Source organism: Hirundo rustica, chromosome Z (genome assembly GCF_015227805.2).
Source record: "Hirundo rustica isolate bHirRus1 chromosome Z, bHirRus1.pri.v3, whole genome shotgun sequence".
Classification (NCBI taxonomy): domain Eukaryota; kingdom Metazoa; phylum Chordata; class Aves; order Passeriformes; family Hirundinidae; genus Hirundo; species Hirundo rustica.
In genome coordinates this window covers 72,497,665-72,523,400 of record NC_053488.1, presented here as the reverse complement: position 1 = coordinate 72,523,400, position 25,736 = coordinate 72,497,665, and the positions used below count along the sequence as shown (strand labels likewise).

Genomic DNA, 25,736 nt, shown 5'->3' with positions numbered 1-25,736 from the left:
GTAATAAAACGTGTTCACTTTGAATTTCCAGGTTCACTTTATCTTAGAAGCATAAAAAATTCTGTTTATCTGTGTCATATTCAGGACCTATATGTGGTATTATTGATATGGTATGGACTAGATAATCATGGCATAGAAAATGGTAGTTTCATATGTAAAGTCCATTGGATTTCGTGTTCATCCAGAATGGAGGCTCAATGATTAGGAGCCCTTTCCTATGGAGCAACACGAGTGAGAAAGAAAAAAAATGTGACAAAAGCTACTTGAGACTCAAGACTGTTCAAGATTCAGAATTTAATTGTGGTAAAGTGTTTTTTATGACAGAAAAGTTATGGTTCCTTCTGAATTCTACCCATTCCAAAAATCCAGTACTTCTCTGTGAAAGGAATTATGAAATATGAGTCCTGAAAGAGTGAGGGCATGTCTCGCCATGAGCCAGTTCAAGCTGGGTTTAAGGTAGGCCCAAACTAGCTTGTAGATTCATAGCTGTTATGGAGGAACATAGATCTGAAAGGTAGTTTCTGTCTGTTCTTTGTGCTTTTTAGAGGCATTTTTAGAGCTGTACAGTGCCATTTACAGTCTATATTTGTGAACACAGTAGGAACAGTGGCTTCAGTGAGACTGCTTGGAAACACTGCTCTTTTGTAGCTCTTCCCTCTGTTACAGAGCAGGTCCATCTTCTAGGAGCTGACCTCAATTTTTTTAAGCATTGACAATTACAGATAATATTATTTGAATTAGTAGATTGAAGTGAACTCTTTCTTTTGCCTGTGGATATATTGAGGCAGTTGTTTCTAGGCATGATAAATTTATAAAGATGTGATTGATGATTTTTTTTTTTTAATTCTTAATTATTTTTCTCTTTGTATAATGATGAAAAGATAGGGTACATCTGATTTTGTCAGATATTGTTCAAGAATCAGTGGATTTGCTGCTAAGGTACAGTTAGTTTTGCTAATCTTTTCTGCATCTATATAGAGCTGCATCATTATTTTCTCTGATCACCTCTGCACTTGCTGAGTCTGGAATAGCAAATCTTGGAAAACAGTTCATAGAGAATCTCCAGGCTGGATTTAGACCTCTGCATAAAGACAAATCTTCCTCAGCTGCATTGGTGCTTGTCTTGAGCACAGGTCCTAACCAAATTGAAGCTTCTGAGGAATTTCACAAAAAGCAGGGATGTTCAGAAAGGTATTGATTACACTGTTTGATTGCACATGCTTTCAGGCAGATTTTTACACAGGTCAATATCAAATATAGAAATATTTTAGTGATATTTAGGAAATTATTTCTTTAGGTTTATTTGGAAAAGAGTTCTACTTGGTCACTTTAAAATGCCAGTCTCTTTTAAACATATCCATTATTATGTCAAAATACTTCATGCTACATTGCCATGCATCAAATCTTAGCTGTGTAACAATTGACAAGATTGTACTGCTGGCTTAGTAGAAGCTGAGATTTTGTCTGCACAGTGTAAATGTAGATATATATTTCTACACATTTTATATATATTATGTAATGCTTCACCTTTATAAAAAATAGAGGGGTTTTTGTGTCTAAATTTGTCTTGGATTATGTAATCTAAAAATGTGTATTCTATTCCATCTGTTGAAAGCTGTTTTTTAGGAGATGTTTTATCGCTCTCTTGTGACTCCAGGGGGGATGGAGGAGGATGCTTTCTGATAATGGCCCAGCCATTAAATCCAGGTGGGGCAGTGTTTCTTATCTCTTTCACCACCCCTCCATCCTCCAGGGGTACATCTACTGATAATGGGCCACTAGGGCCCACCAATGACATGACACATTCCATCATCCCATTGTGAGATGCTCCACACAGTGGGGGAGGAGCCAACTGTTCCTAGCTGGATAAAAACTGGCACTGAAGGATACAAGGGATAAGGTTTTTCCACTGGATTCCTGGAGGAAGACCAGACCCATCTTGTCACCACTGGACTTTCTACAGGATCATCTCTACTCCACAGAACCACATCTGTTACTCCATGAGGATTTATTTGGACTGCTTCCAACACCCAGACCAACAGGGTGCCGGGTCGTATCCCTGACTCTGTTAGGGTTTTTTCTAGTCTTTTTGTTTCTTCCTTGCGTTTTTTTTTTTTTTGGTTTTTTTTTTTTGTTTGTTTTTTTTTTTTTTTTTTTTTTTTTTTTTATTCCTAGTAAAGAACTGTTACTCCTATTCCCACATCTTTGCCTGAATGCCCCTAATTGCAAAATTATAATAATTTGGAGGGAGGAGGGTTTACATTCTCCATTCCAAGGGAGGCTCTAACTTTCCTTGGCAGACAACTGTCTTTCAAAACCAAGACAAAAGTAATATGCAACAATTAAATGCCTAATTATGCTTTGATTCCTGGTTTTTAAGCCACTACCACCAAAATGATGTGCTCATGGATTTGGTGGTGTTTGGTTCTTCAGAAAATAAAATCATTTTCATGTTAGGTCAAAATATTAGACTGAACCCCCTGTTTTCAACACTTAAGCCACAAAGTTTTCAATATGGCAAATTCCAAAGCTTCGGCTATTTCAAAAGTGACTAGGTACAGAATTTTACTTACTACGAACACTCATAAAACTTTTCCTTTATTGCAGACTGGAGTCAGTTTCACTGAGATAAAGCCAAGGCAGAAAAAAGATAATGTAGGATGCAATAAAACAGGGAATGGAATACTTCTGGTAAACTGCCAAGTCAACTTTACATGAAAGTTTGCTCTATAAGAGCTTGTAAAATGTTTAACCCAGCCAAGTATGTAATTTTCATGCTGCATTAGAGTGTGTTTTCACAAAGTAAGTGTCAGATCAGAATTGTGCTCTTATAATTCTCACTTACAGTTTAATCCTAAATGGATTTCCTAAATGGAAAGATATTTTAAGATTTAAAAGTTGCTATTTGCTGTATTGTTATGCGAAATGTAACCTACACTATAGTGGCCTTCTGGCCATTCCCATTTTTATGGCTTTTTAAGGTGTACCACATTACTTATGTGTGGTCCTTTTATGAAAGAATGGGTGACAGTCCACTGAAAAACTGTACGCTTATCTAGTTTTAAAGCCTGAGAGCTGAATTGTAGAAAGGTCTACATGATATATGACAAGCCATAATTTTTGCTGAATCCACTCTTCTACCAGTATTCACTTTCACTAATGCACCAGGTGCTCATTTTTACATTATTTCACTTCTCACAATTTCACTTTGTTCAGACATCCACAATCTTTGATTTCTTTGTTATTAATTTCATTAGGTTTGTACTTTTTTTTTTTTTTTTTCAATAGATAACAGTGATTCCAAAAGGGATGTCAGTATTGAAGCCATGGTGATAAAATCATATGCAAAAAAAAGATTATTTTTTCTATTATGTGGTTGCACAAACAACCCATAATTACTGCCTTTGCAATTTTCACAATTATCTTCTGCCTTTAGTTCTAGTTCTAAACTGTCATCTCTCATAAGTTTTCTGTGGTTTTTGTGCTTTTGTTCATTCTTCTGGAACTTAAGTTCATTCTTCTGGAACTTAAGTTCATTCTTCTGGAACTTCAACCAATTCCAAACTCCCCAGTTCCAAGTAGGTTTCCCAACTGCAATTAGAAATTGTTTATTCTGTGTCCCAAATCACACATAGAGGAATTAGAAAATATTACTGAAGTACTCATTTTAATTAGTTTTGTGACACCATGTTGGTTAAAATTGTGTTAAGTGCATTAAGCCAAAGTTAACAAGAGAGCAAGCTGTTCACATGTGCTGGTTTTGATTGGGATATGTTTAATTTTCATCACAGTAGCTAGCGTGGAGCTGTGTTTTGGGTTCATGTTGGAAACAGTGCTGATGACAGGGATACTTTCACTGGTGCTGAGCAGTTTTTTACACAGAACCAGGGCCTTTTTTGCCTCTCACATCATCCCACTGTACGTGAGCTGGGGGTGCATGAGGAATTGTGAGGGAACACAGCCAGGACAGCTGATCCCAGTTAATCGAAGATATGTCCTAAAACACATGGCTTCAGCCAATAACAGCAGGGGGAAAAAGAAGGAAGGGGAAGGACAATTGTGATGGTGTTTGTCTGTCCAAGTCACCACTACATATGATGGGACCCTGCTCTCCTGGGGATGGCTGAACACCTTCCCACCATGGGAAGAGGTGGATGAATTCCTTGTTTTTCTCGCTTATGTGTAGCTTTTGGTTTTGCTATTAAACTGTCTTTATATCAATCCACAAGTTTTCCATCTTTTACCCTTCTGATTCTCTCTCCAAAACCCACCAAAGGGACAGGGACTGAGTGGCTGGGTGTGGTGCTTCGTTAACAGCCGGAATTAAGCTATAACAGCTATTTTCTTTTCAGGTATTTCCGTTCATGGGAACTTCCATCTCCATTTAAGCTCTCTGCTTTGTGAAACCTATACTATCCCTGTGCTGCCAAATACTGCCGATGAAATGTGTTCAGAAAATACAAAACAAAACAAAACAAAAAACCAAACCAAAACAAAAAATTCTTTATAGAATCTCTCAGATAAAATATCTATGTTGTTTTCTAAAAATGTGTTTGTGGATGTTGGTTTTACACACTGATGTATTTTTCTTTAGTTATTTTTCCTTATGTTTTAAGACACACCTTATTTATGACTACATGGAATAGGACAAACTGTCATCACTGGAGGTACTGCAGACATAAAGAGTGTCAAGTTCCAACAAGTCACAATATTTTGCAATTTTAGACTTAGTGTGTCATGTGGTACATGTAAATATAACTATTAAGCAAGCATCTATATCAAGTCTTAGGAATGGAAATGTAGGTTCTGAAGAAACACTGAATAAACTGCTATCCTCCTATCCTTGCTTTTCAAAAACATGTGATGTGTTTGACTCAAAACTCCAGAGAGGCAGTTGCAAAAAAAAAAACCAAACACCCCCCCCAAAAAAATAAACAACAAAAACCACCACACAACAACCCCCCCAAAAAAACCCCAAACCAAACAAAAAACAAACACACACACAAAAAAAAAAAAACCAAAAAAACCCCCACAAACCCCAGAAAAACCAAACAAACGAAAAAACCCCCCAACCAAATAGATCTTTTCCAATGACAGCAGAAGCCAGAAGTGGAAGTCTCCAGTTAAATAAATGATCAAAGAACAGAATGATTATGACAGAAAGCATAAATTGAAATTTTTATTCTGGTGGATGAACTTTAAGTATTGGCAGCCCGTGGCTTGGACAGGAGCACTCTTTGCTGGGTTAGGAACTGGCTGGATGGCTGGGCCCAGGGAGTGGTGGTGAACGGTGCTGCATCCAGCTGGCAGCCAGGCACCAGTGGTGTCCCTCAGGGGTCTGTGCTGGGGCCAGTTCTGTTCAATATCTTTACTGATGACATGGATGAAGGCATGGAGTCTTTCATTAGTAAATTTGCAGATGACACTAAGCTGGGGGTGTGTGTCGGCCTGTTGGAAGGTAGGATGGCCCTGCAGAGAAACCTGGACCAGTTGGATGGATGGGCAGATTCTAACAAGATGAGGTTTACTAAGTCCAAGTGCCGAGTCCTGCACTTTGGCCACAATAACCCCCTGCAGCGTTACAGGCTGAGGATGGTGTGGCTGGACAGTGCCCAGGAGGAAAGGGACCTGGGGGCACTGGTGACAGCAGCTGAACATGAGCCAGCAGTGTGCCCAGGTGGCCAAGAGGGCCAATGGCATCCTGGCCTGGATCAGGAATGGTGTGGCCAGCAGGAGCAGGGAGGTCATTCTTCCCCTGTACTCTGCACTGGTGAGGCCAAACCTTGAGTGCTGTGTCCAGTTCTGGGCCCCTCAGTTTAGGAAGGACGTTGAGATGCTTGAGCACATCAAGAGGAGGCAACGAGGCTGGTGAGGGGCTTGGAGCACAAACCCTATGAGGAGTGACTGAGGGATCTGGGGTTGTTTAGCCTGGAGAAAAGGAGACTAAGAGGTAACCTTATCACTCTCTACAATTCCCTGAAGGGTGCTTGTAGACAGCTGGGGGTTGGTCTCTTTCGCCAGGCAGCAACTGACAGAATGAGAGAACACAGTCTCATGCTGCACCAAGGGAAGTATAGGTTGGATATTAGGAAAAAGTTTTTCATGGAAAGTGATAAGGCACTGGAATAGTCTGCCCAGGAAGATGGTGGAGTCACCATTCCTGGATGTGTTTAAAAAAGGACTGGATGTGGCACTTGATGCCATGATCTAGTTGAGGTGTTGGGGCATGGGCTGGACTCAGTGATCTTGAAGGTCTCTTCCAACCTACTCATTCTGTGATTCTGTGTAATTCCCAACCAGAACCTCTCTGTTCTGTCTTAAATTTTAGTATTGCCAGAAGTGATGTGGATACAACACCTGGTATATTTGATAGTTGCAAGTAACAAGAGGAGAGTAGTATTGACCCCAAAAATTTAGACAGTTGCAAGGATGAAAGAAGTGTACTACTCACACGAGAGTAAATAGACTAGTTCAAATTACCTTGGTATCTGCAATTCACTTTGTGGCACATGTGGCTGCAATTTTTAAAAAGCATTCAAGAGACATTCTTGGAATCTATGCAACAATCTGTTGAGACTGAGAGAATTTGAAAAAACTATGAATCATAGAATCATAGAATTTACTACTCATTCTATGATTCATTCGGAGTCAATTTATTCTAAGGAACATTATTACCCATTTTTCCTAAACATGGATAAACCAGTACTCTTGGAAAGCATCATAGAGTTAGGGAATTCCATTTTGTGAAGTGAAGTCAGGCCTCACAGATCTATTGCAGGTCTTTGAAAGAACTAAAGGTGCAATCCAGTTGTAAATACTCTTGGCATTCAAAGTACTCAGGAAAGTCTCCAATGAAAGAATAGTAAACCACTGAATAAGGAGGAGTGTCTGTACTTCTTTAAACACAAAAACCAAAACCAGAATAGATAGTATTCATAGAGGCGCAACTAATCACTAAAAACCCATGAATCTCCTTGCTAAGATCACTTGTGTCTATCCATTACAGCTGTAACTGCCCTGTAAAAGGGGATGACCAATGAAATGGCATTATTGAAGATATATAGAATAAAAACAAAAGCAAACTGAAGAGCTGCTGAAGAATCTCACGCAGTAAAATGAATAATAAAGTGGCAGATGCATAGATGAACCTTAAATAATGCATGGTGGGGAAAAAAAATCTTAATTCTTCCTAAAAGGCAATCTGAGGAGTTGTGACACACAGGTCTATGAAAACCTAAGAGCAGCAGTCAGGAAAGGCCAAAAACCAGAAGGAAAGTGATGGGAAGGAGCACAAGTCTATATAATGCCTCTGTACAAATCAGTGTTGGTCCCACTGAGCCCTGTGCACTATTTTGGTTGTCCCCTGTCAAAAGCTGCATCATTAGAAAAGGTTAGAAAAGAGCAATAAGCTTCATCACGGGTGTAAAACTTTTTTTTTTTTTTTTTTTTTTCTTTTTTTCTTTTTTTCCTTTTTTTCATGATGAACAATTAAAAAGACTGGAAACCTTCACCCTGGAAAAGAAGTAAATGGGAAAGAAATAACAGAGCTTTATATTGACAAGGTCAAAAGAATGTAGAAGAGAAATAACAGGGTGGGCATCTAATTAAGCCATTGGTTAACAAATTGAGGAAAAACAAACAAACAAGCAAACAAACAAACAAACAAACAAAACCCTACTATATGAAATCTAAAAAGAAAGAAAACACCTCTAGATTAGGGAAGTATAAGCCACAAATCAAGGGTACCTAGGAGAGGTTCTGAGGAATAAATATTGTATGATCTCCCTGATTTTTTACTCCCTCTTCATACTTTCTGAACTTGCCTACCTTTGCAACCTTTATCTTTTGCAACCTTTATCCTTTGCAACCCTTCTGCTGCTGGGTCTCCTGCTTGGGCATTCTTTCTGCCCATTAGGAAAAGTAACTGCTACTTGAAAATGGGACATTATAATAGCTAAACAAGACCATTAAATTATAAAAGGACATACTCAGTCAACTTTCAGCTAATTTATAGCATGGTTATGCCCATCTCTGCAAGACCATTTATTTTACATCATTTTCTGCTCTAAATATCTTCTTTCCCACATTCAAATGTTGCAAAATTTTAATGCCACTTGTTATATAATCAGCATGCTCATCTGACTAAAGCTAAAACCTCTTGTAGATAAATCTTTTCCATTCAGAAAATGGAAATCCAGTTTCGATGTTGCTAGAACCCATCTGTTAACTTCACAGCATCATAAAAAATGGAAGGAAAATTTAAATACGTAGCTAATGTTTTTTTTCTTTTAATTCATGTGGCTAATGAACCTGCAAAAGGACTTCATACAGACATATGGCTAACATTCACAGAAATGACAGCTACATTTTTTAAGAATATATGTTTGGCAAAACAGAGAAAAAATTTTTTTTTGCATTCGTGGTGCTTTTCTTGCCTTTTTTTGTTTGTTTTTGTTTTGTTTTAGTTTGGTTTGGTTTGTGGTTTTTTTTGTTTTTTTGTTGTTGTTTTTGGTTTTGGTTTTTTTTTGTGTTGTTGTTGGGGTTTTTTTGGTTTGGGGGTGTGTGTGTGTGTGTGTGTGGTTTTTTTGGGTTTTTTTTAGTGCCATTAGCCAGGTGTATCTGCGGGTACTGAGGCACATAGGAGGAGACCGTCATTAAAACAGTTATTCTGCCTTTCTGACATATTTAGGATTTTTTTCTTTAAGGAGAGTTTCACAATTGTAATAGTATTTTCTGTAGATTTGATATAGTGACTAGTTCAAGAGGAATCAGTACAGTATTTATTTCAATACTATGAAGCTTTTCATCAATCATAATAATTATGATTCTGCAGAAAGGTCTACACAAAGTTACTGCTTTAACTTATAAAATTACAAGATGAAGGAAGAAAACACAAAAAGAAAAAGTAATCTCTGTGTGTCCAAGCAGTTAAATTAATAAACTACATATCTGAAGTATAGGATCATAGATTGGGTGTGGACACATGGATATATATGCTTGAATTGTTAATCTCTTTTCATCCTGATTTTTGAAAGTGTTTTTGAATAAAAATACTACTAATGCCTTTACTGATTTTGCAGTAAGTCGATATTTATCCCAGTTTCCACTACAGCCAGCAGTAATTTACTTGTTATCAATGTTGTGAATTTTATTTAGCTTCATCCCAAACCAGCAAGAATTTCTTTTTTATCAGTTGTCATAGATAACACATCATATTTCTTCAGTCATGCAATGAAAACTTGCCAAGCCATGTGTTTTGAGACAACAAATGTATGTTTAAGAGCCATTGTTTTCAGCTTAAATCCTGTTTTCACAGAATTTCCTATTTTTTATCTCACTGCACACTAAAGATTTCAAATTTTTGCTGAGAGCAAAAATCTGTTTTCTTTTTAGATTTTTATAATAATTTCTTGAAAATATTTCTGCTGTAACTTAAAAAGTGCTTGCATGACCATTTTCATTCTTTCCACTTAGGAAAAAATCTGTAAGAATCTGTGTTTAAAAAAAAAAAAAAAAAGGAAAAAGAAAAGAAGGTACATCTGTAAAGAAAATTTCTGACAAGGATGATTAGAAGTTTGGGAAAAAAATTACTAAAAATTATGAGAACTTGTCTTAGCATTCAAACCAAGAGATCAGTATTCAAGCAAAGATTGGAATTCAATGGGCCATTTAAGCAATTTTTCTGGTGCTGAATTGTCAGCTTTTCCAAGAATTGATGTAACGGCAATTCAGAGGAATTTTTCTGAGCATTAGTGTTTTCAGCCATAGCACACAGAGAGATCGTCACATATCCCTCTTTGTGCCATGGCTGATGAGGTGTGATCTATGTTGTGGTCGTTATCTGTTTTTAGAACTGCGCAAAACCCACTCCGCACAATGAAGTACTGCGTTTTCCTTTAAACGCGGAAGGAGGGGAAGACATTTGCATCTGCTGTTTGGAACATCTGGTGTGAATTTAATGATGGTGATACTTTCCCGAAGCCTTTGTTGTCAAGGCAGGCAAGGGCCGTGGGCTGTCCTGACTTGGATAACGAGTGCAGCGCTCGCACTGCGCTGTGGCAGCAGTTTGCTTCAGGCGTGTGACGGGAAGTAAGAGCTCTGCAGACGGCAGGTTATGTAACGTGGCCCAAAACTGACAGGACCAACTGGCTGCCAGATGAAGCTGTAAAGCATTTGTAGAACCCAAATATGTTTTTCTTGTTAGTACAGCTTGTTATGGCAAAATAAAGGTAGTGTGAATGCTAGTTTCTGACAGGCAGAAGTATTTTGCTTAATTGTGGCGTAAAGGTCTATTTTCTGAGCTGTCTCTAGTATCCCTTACAAAAGCAAGAAGGAGTTGAAGGAGGAAAAACACATACTGTGTAGACACAGCACATGCCATCTGTTTTACATATTCTTCCTGATTTATTATGACCTTAGTGAGGTGCCCCTCTCATTCCATAGACTGGGGAGGGTTCAAGACAGCAGGCTAACAGAAAGGCAGTGTTCTTTCTGAAGGCTGAAGTTAGGTGGGTTGAATTCCACATACTTTCTAAAACTGAAGCACTCAGTGAAACTGAGGGTATAGTAACTGAAGTCCAGGATCTATGATCACTACTGATCTCAGACTCACAGATTAATGAGTCAAGATTGAGTGCCTTTGAAATATTCTTAATATAACTCAGAGGTTTTGATTTTTTAAACCTCTTTTTTTTTTTTTTTTTTCCTCAGAAAGATGAAGAACTTTCTAACTTAAAGATTCCACATATAGTTCTCATATACAGAGTAGTTAAATATTCTTACATACTGCCTGTCAAGTCATTGGTAATCTTCTTGAAATCTATGAAAAAAAAAGTATATACCCCCCCCCCCCCCAATTTTTCATATTAAAAGAGACTATTTACCCCATACATCCCTTTTCCAAGATGAAAAGCAAATTCTCAGTTTTTATCTTGTAACACAAAATGCTATGTCCTTTCCTTACAGTAAGGAGATTTCACAGTTCACCATTTACAGTCACAGTCAGTCTTTACTGCTTTACTGCTGTACTCTTTGAACTCTGCCATTATCTTGTCTACTGAGTGTGTCAGCCATTACCCAGCTGATTATCCCCTTCTTGCTTTCAGAAACGAGAAAGAACATCCATAGGGAGCTCTTTGGAGAGCAGACAGCAGCTGTATGCTCTCACCTCTGCAGCAAGAGTAATTCATGATTGCTTGACTTCATACCTTTATGACATTTGCAAAGAAATACTGTCTGCTTTTTTTTATGCCTGAAGTTTTCCCTCCAAGGCTGACCAGGCATCTGCTCAATGTATTGAGGCAACCAGTGAACAGATTTAGACAATTTATTTCTGGTACCAGAGGTTACTAAACAGCACAATGTTGCACAATGCTGCGGATCTTGTGCAAGGTTATTACAGTTTTTCACTCTTACAAACACCTCTCTTAAATTCTGCTCTAGAATTGGTGATATATTTCTCATTAGTCTTCATATCTATCAAAACTGGTACTAAATTTGGGCTGCTCAAGACTGCATCATTACTACCCCCAACTTCCACTGGAGTCATAGCTTCCACCTATGATAGTAATGGTAAGGGATTGTCCTGGGTTACAATGTAAAATGTGCCCAAAGTATGTATTCTATCACCATCTACATGAAATGTTGAAACTAAGTTGTGCTGTTTCCCTTGCCCCCTGCCTCCAGACTATCTTCTGTTAATGGCCCATCAATGCCGTGCTGCATGACTCATAGATAACTCCCTCCAGGAGCTATCTCTGTTTAATAGGCAATCAAGGACCCATTGCAAGACTGATAAAATGACATCAGCCCATTGTGAGATGCTCCGCCCAGGGGGAGGAGCCAAGCATTCCCACCTGGATATAATCTGGGATTTGGGACAGCACAGGCAGCCTTACCCACTGGATTCCCAGAGGACAAGAGCTGCCAGACCTTTCTGTAGGAACACTGCTTCAACAAGACCGCTTCATCTGGACTGCTACCACCACGGTTTCAAGTTGTATTCTGACTCTGTCAGTGATCTTTTTGTACCATTGCATGTGTTTTATTTTATTTTACCTTTTTTTTTTCTCTCCTATTAAATTGTGGGTTTTTTCCTGACTTGGAGTCTCTCGCTGGTTTTACCTTCAAGCCAGCATGTATATTTTTGGTGCCCAACGTGGTGCAGGAGGTACTGAGAAAAGACAGAACTGCAATTTTGTAGTGAGAAAAAAACCCCAGCTCTCTGCTATGATGCTCAACATGCTTTCATATATCTTATACCTAGCTCTCTACATTTTCCCACACATGAGGCAGTATGTGCCGGTCTTAATGCTCATGTGTAGACCAGGGTATGGTACCAGAATTGCTGTATTGGTCTATTATGTTTATTATATGATAACCTCTGAGGCAATGAGCATCATTCGGAATATATACTCTATTTTGTGTTCTTGTCCTGGTCCAGAATGCTACATCTGGGCTCTCAACAATTGCACCCAGCCCCTGTGGGGAGGGGTAAAGAATGATTTTTTCCAGTCTTTTAGGTCTGGCACAGCAGTTTTCGAAAGTATTGAGTTCTTTCTGCGTGCCAAGGACAGCATAATATTGTTGTTAGTTCTGCTTTGTCTTCTCTGCACAGCCTGCACCATGCTTAGAAATCAAACACTACATGGGGTGGTGCAGCGTCTCCTTGAGGAGAAGGGAAAAAGAAGGAAATGCAAAACAACGGCATCCATGTGTACACAAACTGTCACAGAGGAAACAGGAACTGCATCTATGCAGACTGTCACAGAAGAGAAAAGAACCAAAAACAAAGCAACAGTTTCTGCATCTACTCAGGCTGTCACAGAGGAGAAAGGAACCAAAAACAAAGCAACAGTGTCAGTGTCTACACAAGCTGTCACAGAGGAGAAAGAAACCAAAGGTGCCATCAGCATCTCCACACAAACCGTCACTGAAGCAGAACAACCTAAACCCGTAACAGTTGCCCCTGTTCAGAAGAAGAAATCAAAGAGCAAATCAGTCTGCATAGTGACTGATGAGGATGTGGCAGGACCTTTGCACCCAGCAGAAGAGACAGAGCCAGAGATCATCACCCGCTCTCTATCCCTGGGTGAACTGCGTGACCTGCGGAGGGAATTCACCCACCAGACAAACGAGTCCATCCTGACCTGGCCGCTCCGCATCTGGGATGCCGCAGCCAATGACACCATCCCGGATGGAAGTGAGGCCAGGCAACTGGGATCGCTGTCTCGGGATGTGGTCATTGACCAGGGGATCGGGAGAACCCAACAAACTCTCAGCCTCTGGCGGCGACTGCTAACAAGTGTGAGGGACAGATACCTTTGTAAAGAAGACCTCCAGGTGCACCAAGGAAAATGGAGCACAATGGAACAAGGTATCCGATGCCTGAGAGAACTGGTTGTGCTGGAGATCATTTTCTCAGAAGACGAGAGATTTCCTAAAAGCCCAGATGACGTCCAGTGCACATCGCAGATGTGGTTGAGATTTGCACGGCTTGGACCAGAGATGTACTCCCGTTACCTGGCAACGCTGCAATGGAGGGAAGGTGAGGACAAGGTGGGCGTCTTGGTCAATACACTAAGAAATTACGAGGACACCGTCACTCCCCCATTTCATATCCATGTCTCATCCGTAGAAACAAGGCTGGCTGAGCAAGTCCGGAGTTTGATTGAAGAGGGCCATCAGAAACTGAAAAAGGAACTTAAGGAAGAAATTCACCACATCTCCAGAACCAACAAGAGTCTCTGCCATTAGGAGCAGGTACCCACCCGCCAGGGAGAGAGGATACACTCCACGGGGTAACCTCTGGTCTTTTCTTTGGGAGCATGGAGAAGACATGAGGAAGTGGGATGGAAAACCCACCTCCTCCTTAGCAGCCCGGGTACGTGAACTGAAGAGAGAGATGCCTACCACAGAGAGCTCATCTAGAGTCAACACTGCTCCAGTCTCTCAGGCACAGAACTCCAGACTGTATAGGAAGAATGATATGACTGATCCACTTGAAGGGACCTCAGGAACATATTTACAGGAAGAGAGCAACGTGTACCATGACCAGGAATAGGGGGGCTCTGCCTCTATCCAGGTAGAGGAAAGGGACAATCGGATCTATTGGACTGTGTGGATCCGATGGCCTGGCACATCTGACCCACAAAAATATACGGCTTTAGTTGACACTGGTGCCCAATGTACCCTGATGCCATCAAGGTATGTAGGAACAGAATCCATTTCTATTTCTGGAGTGACAGGAGGGTCCCAGCAGCTGACTGTATTGGAGGCCGAAGTGAGTTTAACCGGGAATGGGTGGCAAAAACACCCCATCGTGACTGGCCCAGAGGCCCCATGCATCCTTGGCATAGACTATCTCAGAAATGGATACTTCAAAGATCCAAAAGGATATCGCTGGGCTTTTGGGATAGCTGCTGTAGAGACAGAAGACATCAGACAACTGAGTACCTTGCCTGGTCTCTCAGATGACTCCTGTGCTGTGGGACTACTGAGAGTTGAAGAACAACAGGTACCAATCGCCACAGCAACAGTATACCGTCGGCAATACCGCACCGACAGAGACTCTGTGATTCCTATCCATGAGATGATTCGTCAGCTGGAGAGCCAAGGGGTGGTCAGCAAGGTTTGTTCACCTTTCAACAGCCCTATATGGCCAGTGCGTAAGACCAGTGGAGAATGGAGACTGACTGTGGATTACCGTGCTCTGAATGAAGTCACCCCACCACTAAGTGCTGCTGTGCCAGACATGTTGGAGCTTCAGTACGAGCTGGAGTCCAAGGCAGCAAAGTGGTATTCGACCATTGATATTGCCAATGCTTTCTTCTCCATTCCTTTGGCAGCAGAGTGCAGGCCTCAGTTTGCCTTCACCTGGAAGGGCGTACAGTACACCTGGAACCGACTGCCCCAGGGGTGGAAACACAGCCCCATCATCTGCCATGGACTGATCCAGACTGTACTGGAAAAAGGTGAGGCTCCTGAACATTTACAGTACATTGATGACATCATTGTATGGGGGAACACAGCAGGGGAAGTTTTTGAGAAAGGAGAAAAGATCATCCAGATTCTGCTAAAAGCTGGTTTTGCTATTAAGCGAAGTAAAGTGAAGGGACCAGTCAAGAAATCCAGTTCCTGGGAGTAAAGTAGCAAGATGGACGGCAGCAGATCATCATGACTGAGGTCATCAATAAGATCACCGCAATGTCCCCACTGACCAGCAAGAAGGAAACACAAGCTTTTCTAGGCACCATAGGTTTCTGGAGGATGCACATTCCTGAGTACAGCCAGATTGTGAGCCCTCTCTACCTGGTCACCCGCAAGAAGAATGATTTCCACTGGGGCCCTGAACAGCAACAAGCCTTTGCCCAGATCAAGCAGGAGATCGCTCATGCAGTAGCCCTTGGCCCAGTGAGGACGGGACCAGATGTGAAGAACGTGCTCTACTCAGCAGCTGGGAACAATGGCCTGTCTTGGAGTCTTTGGCAGAAGGTGCCTGGGGAGACTCGGGGCCGACCACTGGGATTCTGGAGCTGAAGCTACAGAGGGTCCGAAGCCAACTACACTCCCACAGAGAAGGAAATCTTAGCCGCCTATGAAGGAGTTCAAGCCGCCTCAGAAGTAATTGGCACTGAAACACAGCTGCTTTCGGCACCCCGACTACCAGTGCTGGGATGGATGTTCATGGGAAAGGTTCCTTCCATGCATCACGCCACTAACACCACATGGAGCAAATGGATTGCCCTCATCACACAGCGCGCCCGTATTGGAAACCCAAATTGCCCTGGGATTATGGAAATTATAACTAACTGGCCTGAAGGTGAGACTTTTGGATTATCTTCTGAAGAAGAAGAAGAAGTGACACGTGCCGAGGAAGCCCCACCGTATAACGAGCTACCGGAGACTGAAAGACAATATGCCCTTTTCACTGACGGTTCCTGCCGAATTGTAGGCGCTAACCGGAAATGGAAGGCTGCAGTATGGAGCCCCACACAACGAGTTGCACAAGCTACTGAAGGACAAGGTGGATCAAGTCAGGTTGCAGAACTTAAAGCCATCCAGCTAGCTTTAGATATTGCCGAACGAGAGAAGTGGCCAAGACTCTATCTCTACACCGACTCGTGGATGGTAGCTAATGCTCTGTGGGGATGGCTGAACCGCTGGAAAAGTCCAGCTAGCAGCACAGAGGGAAACCCATCTGGGCTGCTGAGATTTGGCAAGACATCGCCGCCCGAGTAGAGAAGCTGACCGTGAAGGTTCGACACGTGGACGCACATGTGTCCAAGAGTCAGGCTAATGAAGAGCATCACAACAACGAGCAGGTGGACAAAGCCGCCAAAGTGAAAGTATCACAGGTGGATCTAGACTGGCAGCACAAGGGAGAAGTATTCCTAGCCCGTTGGGCCCATGATGCATCTGGTCATCAGGGGAGAGATGCAACATACCGATGGGCCCGTGACCGAGAGGTGGGCCTTACTATGGACAACATCTCACAGGTCATCCACAGCTGTGAGACCTGCGCTGCAATCAAACAGGCCAAGCGGGTAGAGCCTCTGTGGTACAGTGGACGATGGCTGAAGTACAGGTATGGGGAAGCCTGGCAGATTGACTACATCACTCTTCCCCAAACCCGCCAAGGCAAGCGCTATGTGCTGACTATGGTGGAAGCCACCACTAGATAGTTAGAGACCTACCCTGTGCCTCATGCTACTGCTCAGAATACTATCTTAGGCCTTGAAAAGCAGGTCCTGTGGAGACATGGCACCCCTGAGAGAATTGAGTCAGACAATGGGACCCATTTCAAGAATGGCCTTATAAACACCTGGGCTAGAGAACATGGCATTGAATGGATATATCACATCCCTTATCATGCACCAGCTGCCGGGAAAGTGGAACGGTGCAATGGGTTACTTAAGACTACCCTGAAGGCACTTGGTGGGGAGACTTTCAAAAATTGGGAACTGAACTTAGCAAAGGCCACCTGGATGGTCAACACTCGAGGGTCAATCAATCGAGCTGGTCCTGCCCAGTCTGAACCCTTGCACACAGTGGATGGAGATAAAGTCCCTGTGGTACACATGAAAGGCATTTTAGGAAAAACTGTTTAGATTAATCCCACTTCAGGCAAAGGCAGACCCATCCGTGGGATTGTTTTTGCTCAAGGACCTGGTTCCACTTGGTGGGTAATGCAGAAAGATGGGGAAACCCGTTGTGTACCACAGGGAGACCTAATTTTAAGTGAGAACTGGGTGTAAGGTTTCATTCTGTATATGTGTATGCATAAGCATGTGTATATTTATCTAGCTAGCTGTAAGAATGTATTAATTTAGGCATGATGTAGATGGTCATAGAATAAGGGGTGGATTATATCCTGGGTTACAATGTAAGATGTGCCCAAAGTATGTATTCTATCACCATCTACATGAAATGTTGAAACTAAGTTGTGCTGTTTCCCTTGCCCCCTGCCTCCAGACTATCTTCTGTTAATGGCCCATCAATGCCGTGCTGCATGACTCATAGATAACTCCCTCCAGGAGCTATCTCTGTTTAATGGGCAACCAAGGACCCATTACAAAACTGATAAAATTATATCAGTCCATTGTGAGATGCTCCGCCCAGGGGGAGGAGCCAAGCATTCCCACCTGGATATAATCTGGGATTTGGGACAGCACAGGCAGCCTTACCCACTGGATTCCCAGAGGACAAGAGCTAACAGACCTTTCTGCAGGAACAAGACCTGCTTTAACAAGACCGCTTCATCTGGACTGCTACCACCACGGTTTCAAGTTGTATTCTGACTCTGTCAGTGATCTTTTTGTACCATTGCATGTGTTTCATTTTGTTTTACCTTTTTTTTTTTTCCTCTCCTATTAAATTGTTGCTTTTTTTTTTCTGACTTGAAGTCTCTCGCTGGTTTTACCTTCAAGCCAGCACAGGGATCCAAGGAAACTGTGCGAAGTACAACAGAGAAAAACAGCTGCAAAGATGAGGCAGAGCTTCTATTCACGTCTCCATTCTGTTGAAATATGAAAGTGTTTTCTTTGCCCAATACTATGTATTTTATATAGTCACCTTCCCCATACTCTAGAAGATACAAACCAAAACTGGGCATACTCTTCTGAACTTTCTTGCCAAGCTTACAATAATGACTTTTATATATTTGTGAAGTAAGGGTTTCCAAGCACCCCTCCTAAGCAAAATACATTTTGATCTTCAGAACGCAGCCTACTAGGAGTTTCAAAATATTTGTTCTTTGGTATAAGACACTAAATGCTTGTTTAGATGACAGATTTTGTTTGGACTATAATCATAATCACATAAAGGTTTGGATTGGAATGGTCCTTAAAGATCATCTGTTTTCAATGCCCCCTCACCATGAGAAGGGACACCTTTCACAAGACCAGGTTACTCAAAGCGTCATCCAACTTGGCCTTATATTTCCAGTAATGTGCCATCAACTGCTTCTCTGGACCTGCCCAGTGCCTCACCACCCTCACAGTAAATATTTCTATCATTTTATACCATGAAACTGACCCTCTTTCAGTTCAAAAAGCTCCCCCTAGTCCTACCACTACATGCCCTTGTAAAAAGTCCTTGTACACATCTCCTGTAGCCCCTTTCAGGTACCGGAACATGCCTTAAGGTCTCCTGGAGTCTTCTCTTTTCCAGGCTGAACAACCCCAATTCTCTCAGCCTGTCCCTATAAGAAAGGTGCTCCAGCCCACTGATCAACTTTGCGGACTTCCAATAGACTTGCTCCAACAGGTCCATGTCCTTCCTGCATCAGGCTCTCAGGATAGCTGGACACAGCTCTCCAGTTGGGATCACACATGAACAGAGGCAGATTAATCTCCCTCCACTGGTGGCCACTTCTTTGGATGCAGCCCAGGATGCAGCTGGCTTTCTGTGCTGCAAGTACACATTGCAAGCTCCTTGTCCAACAACACTCCTGAGTTCTTCTCCTCAGGATTGCTTTCTATTCATTCCCCACCTAGACTGATTTTGTGCTTGGTATTGGCCCAGCCCAGGTGTAAGACCTTGCACTTCACTAAGTTTCCTGAGGTTTGCACAGACCCACCTGCCAAGGGTGTCAAGGTGTCTCTGTGTGATCTTCCCTCCAGTGTGTTGACTGCCTCACACAGCTCAGTTTCAGTGGCAAACTCACCCTCAATTCTGCAGTCCATGGGACAGAAAAGATGTCGAACAGTGCTGGCCCCATTACTGAACCCTGAGGATACCACTGGTCACTGGTCTTTGCTTGGACATTAAGCAATTGTCCACAGCCCTTTGAGTGTGACATCAGCCAATTCCTTATCCACCAAGTGCTCTGTCTGGCAAATTTACATCTCTCCAGCTCCTTTCCCTTATGAAGTATGAAAATACAACTATATCGCTTTGGAATTCTGTAGCCCTGACTCCTAAACTATTCTAGAGAAAAGAGGTAGATTTTGTTCCTAGATTTTACTCACAGATTTCAAAGAAACGTGACATCCATGAGAATTTCAACTCTGATAATCTAGTTTTCCATTAATTGCCAGACCCTTAAAAATAGAGAAGCTACCAATGACAGGGAAAAAAAAAAAAAAAAAAAAAAAAAAAAAAAAAAAAAAAAAAAAAAAAAAAAAAAAAAAAGGTTGCCTTGTGGTTTTACTTTTCCTTTTTACAGGAAAAATAAAACCACAAGGTAACACAGAATTAGATTCTCAGAAATAGATGTATCAGCCGATGAGGACAAACTCTGCAAAACATCTCCATGGCCGTTCAGCACAGCCCATATAAAAATATTTTGTTCTTCTTCTAGCAGTTGTCTTGAAACAAAAACGAATTCTATTAAATTTAAGATACACAGCATTTCTTTACCCTTCTCATATTCACTTTCTTAACCTTTACTTCTTATTTACTATATCACAAGTATTTGCCCTTTGAGATAAAAATCAGAGCATATAATAATACCTGACACAAATTTTCTCATTCCCTTGAGAATGTTTCCACTTCTCATTTGAGAAGCCCAACGAAAATGCATTTTGTATCTTTCAAAGTCTCTTTGTGTGCACATGTGTAATTAAATACTGCTGATACAAGTTAGTTTTAGAAGGCTTACATGTCTAGGAAGTTTTATTTATCTTTTACTAAGAAACTAGTATTTCCTCATAGAATTTGAAACCCTTTCATTCATTATCTGAAATTAATACAAAAATAGTTCATGTATATTTATGATCCAATTAAAGATCATAATTTGAAGTTGCAAGTGAAGAAAATGAAAACAAGTGTTTGTTTTGCACATGCATAGATTCTGTTTATATAAGAAATTGAGCCCATATACAAGTTGGTGACCCAAATTAGTTGTTTGTTCACACGGGCGATGAGGCAAATAAAGGCTGTAAAATATAAATATGCAGCTGCACCCATGAACATGTTCAAATCAGGTATGCAATTGATTATGTATGATGTCCAATATTCAACATTTACATAATTTTTACTGCTTGACATATATATATTTTATAATACTACCAGTATTGCTTGATACTTAGACAACAGAAAAGAACTGATTCTGATATGAGGGCACTTCCATTTTTGTGAACATGACAATTAAAAAAAAAAAAAATCTCCTAGATCAAGAAGAATACTCAGAATATTTAGAAATATGAAATATTTCTTTGTGCATTTTTATCTTCAATAGAACCTGTCAATGCTGCATCTGAAACTGCCTCAGCCTTTGTGAAGTCTTAAAGATAATTTTTTTTGGTAGCACATTGAAACATGACAAATATACAGAATCAGGAACATATATTTCAATGAAAGGATGAAAATATTTCAGTTATCTGACAATCTGAGTAGAATAATTTGTTCACTCTCAGGTGTTATATTTGTATTCCGTGAATATGAATAGTTGTGTATTTTCATACCTGTTTTATTTGATACAGAGAAGCAATAATCTTCATCTAGGATCAAGCTCACTCACTGCATCTAAGCAATATGCTAAAATTCAGATCTAGACTTTATAGGTGTTTATATAGAAAACTCTTATTTTCTATGGTGAATTATTGCTGATATCCCTCCTTTCCAATGTGCAAAGCTTTCTGATCAACAGCAGAGTTGCAGGGAGGCATTCTTGACCCAGGCTTGGCATTACCTATCAATATTCTATCATGAATCTTGCTTGTGGATTATTTGAACATTACTTTATTAAGTATTATCAGCAAATACATAAACTGACCTAATGGTTTTGTTTAATTCCGTCTTCATGTCAGAGAGCAGAAGAGCAATACATAAACTCCCTCTCTTTCAGTGACCGCCTTTCAGGTGATTAATTTAGCTCACTTTAAGCCGTGGGATTTAATTTTCAGGGCTCAAACTTAAAGCACACCTTGGGATTTCTAAATCTTTCTTGTTATCTGTGTGTTGTCTGCAGAACAGTTGGGGGATGTGTGTGATGGAGTGTCAAACTCCATATTGTCCTCCATAGTCACGACAGAGTATTCCAAGTTAGCATCTGGATTGTTTAATGGGAACAAACCTCTCAATTTCAGGGTTCAGCTTGAGGATATCAAAAGCCGATACTGATCTGCCACCACCTATGCCATCCATGTCTTCCAATAGATACTTTCTTATGGTGAATTATGTATATTTTCAGATACTTCAAGTAAAATACTTGGTTTATTTTGATAACATATTTATAGGCTGGCATTTAATTTTGCCTATTTCATGCCAGCCTAACATTTCAGGTTTGTAGGTTTTTCTTAAGCACATTTCTAAATAGTTTTTTTAAAATGAATTATACTTTGTAGATTAAAGGGCAAATTTGATTTAACAATCATAGTCTGTTAAGCAGAAATAATGAGAAATGGCTGTGCTACTTGTTAGATCTGGCTTCTCTTGCATAACAGAGGATTCTTCAGCCTATTTCTTATCAACTCAAGTTTTAATAAATAACTCTTAACATCTATACATTTTATGTTCTGTGCTAGTATATATGTTGTCTGTGGCTTTGTACAAATCAATCACTTTTCGTGGGATAGTGGTTTTATACTTTCTGATTTCATGAAGGAACACTGAAGGAATACTAAGAAGCTGTTCACATCCAAGTTTTCAATATTATATATTTGTTAAATCTCATTCATTTTTCCTACAGGGACCCTAGTAATCCTCTAAAATCTTCTTAAGCAGGACATTTATAGCAGCTGAATCAAAGTAATATTATATGCTTAGAAACACACAGGTTAAGAATTTTGAGACCTTAATATACAAACCAATGTGTGCATAAACAAGAAGGAAAAAATGTTAGTTTATACTTTAGGTTTTTGGATAGAATTGCATTGATTTTGTATAATTCTTGATTGTACCACAGACCCTGGGTAAATAATTTAATCTCTTTGTCTTTGTTCCTGCTCATCATAGTAGATGATAAGATGTATTCTTCCTGTATCTGTTGTATTTAATAATGACCACTCTTCACTTTAGAAACACTGTTATTATAATCATCTTCTATCATTTAGAGTAACCTGGCCTGTAAATCATAATTCTATCATTTATCTGGCACTTTCTACTGGATTTCTAGTTATATAAATTCCTATTCTAAATCCATTTGGCAACAAACACACACCAGTCCTTTTGGGAAGATGGTATCAACTTCAGCTTTTAGAAGCTGTTTTTGAACCAAATCAATGTACGGGTCTCATAGCTCTCTGTTTGGGGAAAAAAGCTCCAGTGTTTGTCCAAAAATTAAAATTAGTTATACAAACTTGGCTTCTATAGCAACAAGGTGAAGTAGTAGCAAAATAAAGGAGAACCCTTCCCACAGAAAATAGGGAAGATAAATAACACAATATTTAATAAACTTTGTTCCTCTGGGCTTGCAATAAGAATTTAATAACATCTAGAACTAAGACAGTGAAGTAAAATAATTAAAATTTTAACTCATTTCCTCATGTTTAAGGTCTCATTTAGTAATATATATAAGGATTTTAATGGTTAAATTAGAAACACACTGAGAAGAAGAAGCTTCTTTATGTAGAAATCAGTGAAAATTGTCTTTAGAATGATCAGCTTGAAGTATTAATAAACACTTTAATCTGATTGTAAGCATCTATTTTGAATTTAAATAGCATTCATAGTCTGCAATTCAATGGACTAGAATGGTGGGGAATGAAAAAAAATATATGCAGTATATTTCTGGGAATGAAATTTAGGAAATGCATTTTTCCTGTGCAGCTATTCTTTTACTAAATAGCTGAGAAAGTTGGTGCATAACTAGAAAGTTGCTGCAGAATACCAGAACTAAATTCTGGAGTGAGCCAGATAAATAAGATCATAATCCCAAATATTCCATGGAAATATTTCCTATGAACAGAGAATAAAGAAGAAAAGACAGGATGAAAGTTCTGAAAAGTTCTTTGAAGGATGTCTATTTTTTTTCTTTTTTCTCTTCTCTCTACAGCATAAAGAGATAAATACCCTAATTATAATAATCCTTGAGTTACAGAACGAAAGCACAAGGATCAGGAAAAAACAGAGATGAAGTTGTTCAAGCACTTTACTGGAACCATCTTGTCAAAACCTCCTAGTATGACAGGTTCATTTTCATCCTTCTTGGTGCTGGTGTTCTGTATTGTGAAGATTATTGATTAAAAACAAAAATGGGTTTTCTCTTCAATAAACTTACTCCTAACAAAAGTGCACTTGTTGTGATCCTGACCTTACTTAATGAAATAGTACCTATACTTACAGCATAAAAGCTCAAAGCTTCTAATACTCAAGAAATTATATATATTTTTTGTACTTTAAATATTTAAAAGAGGAAAAATCCTCATCATAAATCATGGTTAATCAATGGAAGTTGTATAAAGCATTGCTGAGCAATGAATTCTCATTTGTGCTTTGACCACCTTCACAAAGACATTTTGACTAGTGAATATAAAGCATGTATTATTAAGCAAAGCACTTTTTTTTCTTTTAAGGTAAAGTACTCTTTTGCTAAGTACAGGCAAGTGCTACACAGCGTATTTGGGAGTTATAACTCTAGTGTTTAAAGAAATAAGACCCCCAAACATTGTAATCATTGCTAAGACTAAGGCTAAAAAGCATTCTGCTGGGACACACTGCAGTGTTAGCAGCCTCTTGCCAGGTCCCCCACACTGCCCATGCTGCAAACCATGTATCTGGAGAGATTTCAGAGCAGGTGAGTGGGATAAACTATTTAAACCGTTGTGTCAGCTCCTGCTGCCTTGCTGCCCTCACAGGCATAGCAGGGAACACTTTGTCACCAACAGATCATAACTCAGTAAACAGCAGGACAGAATCCCAGGTTGTGGTAAATTCCACTCATTAAGCACCTACTTTCAGAATTCCCTCAGTCTCCGTAATCAGAGAAAAACAAACAAACAAACAAACAATAAAAAACCTCCTGCACTTGAGAAAGTGTTTCTTAGAAAAATGAGGTGCGTGAAGATTGAGTTCAACCTGGGTTCAACTCCTTCTCTAGCTGAGCTCTTCCCATTTCTTCCATTTTCCAGAATCTACTGTTTGATGGGCCCACCAACTGTATGGGAACAAGGAAGGTGGACCAGGATCCTGGGGTCAGAGCAAGCACTGGACATTTTGTGGTAAATATTGAAAATGAGCTGGATTCAGACAAGCCAGCGGAACTATTCTCCCCAAGTTCACTGAGACTAGATGGCAACAAACACCAATCCTCTTCAAACATCGGTGTAAATCAAGACAAGAAAATCTTTTCACTGGCCCCTATTATGGGTGATCATATAACCAGCTGTGAAATTTATGCATTTTAGGTGATGTGAGTGTTAACGTTTTCTCTCAGAAAATAAAATATGGTAAAATGTAAGGAATGTGAAATATAAACTGTTCACAAGAAACACTGTATTTTCCCTAGTGGAACAGAAGTTGCATATTGTTGTTATGATACTTCATCAGGAAAATATATTTGAGCAGTAGAGGTGATTTTTCTAATCACTTAAGACTTCCAAATCCTTTTAGAAATACTGCTTTATGTTTCCAAAAAGGCATTGCAGTTAATATTGTGCACTTGATACATAAGCGAGACCAATAAACTCACTCTTGTGTCATGTTTTTCTCAAAAATGCTTTCCCCTGTTTGCCTATAGGAATACTATTATTGGTTTGACCACAATTCTGAGAGCATTTATTTCTGTTTTGTAGTATGTTTGAAAGGATGTAACCTAAACAGTTCATTGCTTTCTGCTTAGAGCATGGTGAAAAGCATTGTGAATAATAATTATCAGTCTGCCTTACTCCCAGCTACCCTTAATCACACTGTTAATAATTTTCATTAAATCCTTATGTTAGAAATGTTTACTACATTGTAGTGAAAATCTTAATTGCCCTGAAGTGTATTATGGTGGGTTTTTTTGGGGGTGTTTTTGTTGTTGTTGTTGTTGTTGTTGTTGTTGTTGTTGCTGTTGTTGTTGTTGTGTTGGGTTTTTTTGTTTTGTTTTTTTTTTAAGAGATCTCTCTGAATATTTAGGACACTTCCTATAGATGGCTCTGAAATATCTGAAAAGCAAAACAGAAAGTGGAAGTTACTTTTCTATTACCCTGCTATTACACAAATCTTTCTGCTGCTTATAATTTGACCTAATTGTCTTAGCAACTTATTTGTCCATCATACACCAAGATTTCTTTCACTCAGTCCATATAACAAGTGCGGGAAGTGCTCAGTCTACTGCTTTCATTTTACAGAAATCCTTTAACTTGTACTTT

The 25,736-nt window shown here is 39.9% G+C and overlaps 1 protein-coding gene across 1 annotated transcript in view; it reads left to right on the top strand.

The window, feature by feature from the left end:
- The window catches only part of TRABD2A (TraB domain containing 2A), a 124,825-nt gene extending 100,231 nt beyond the window's left edge, over positions 1-24,594 (top strand). The window contains exon 5 of the mRNA XM_058424110.1: positions 24,513-24,594. Coding sequence (XP_058280093.1) covers positions 24,513-24,526 — 14 coding nt within the window. The 3' untranslated portion in view covers positions 24,527-24,594. The remainder of the gene's footprint in view (positions 1-24,512) is intronic.
- Positions 24,595-25,736: the final 1,142 nt, after the last annotated feature.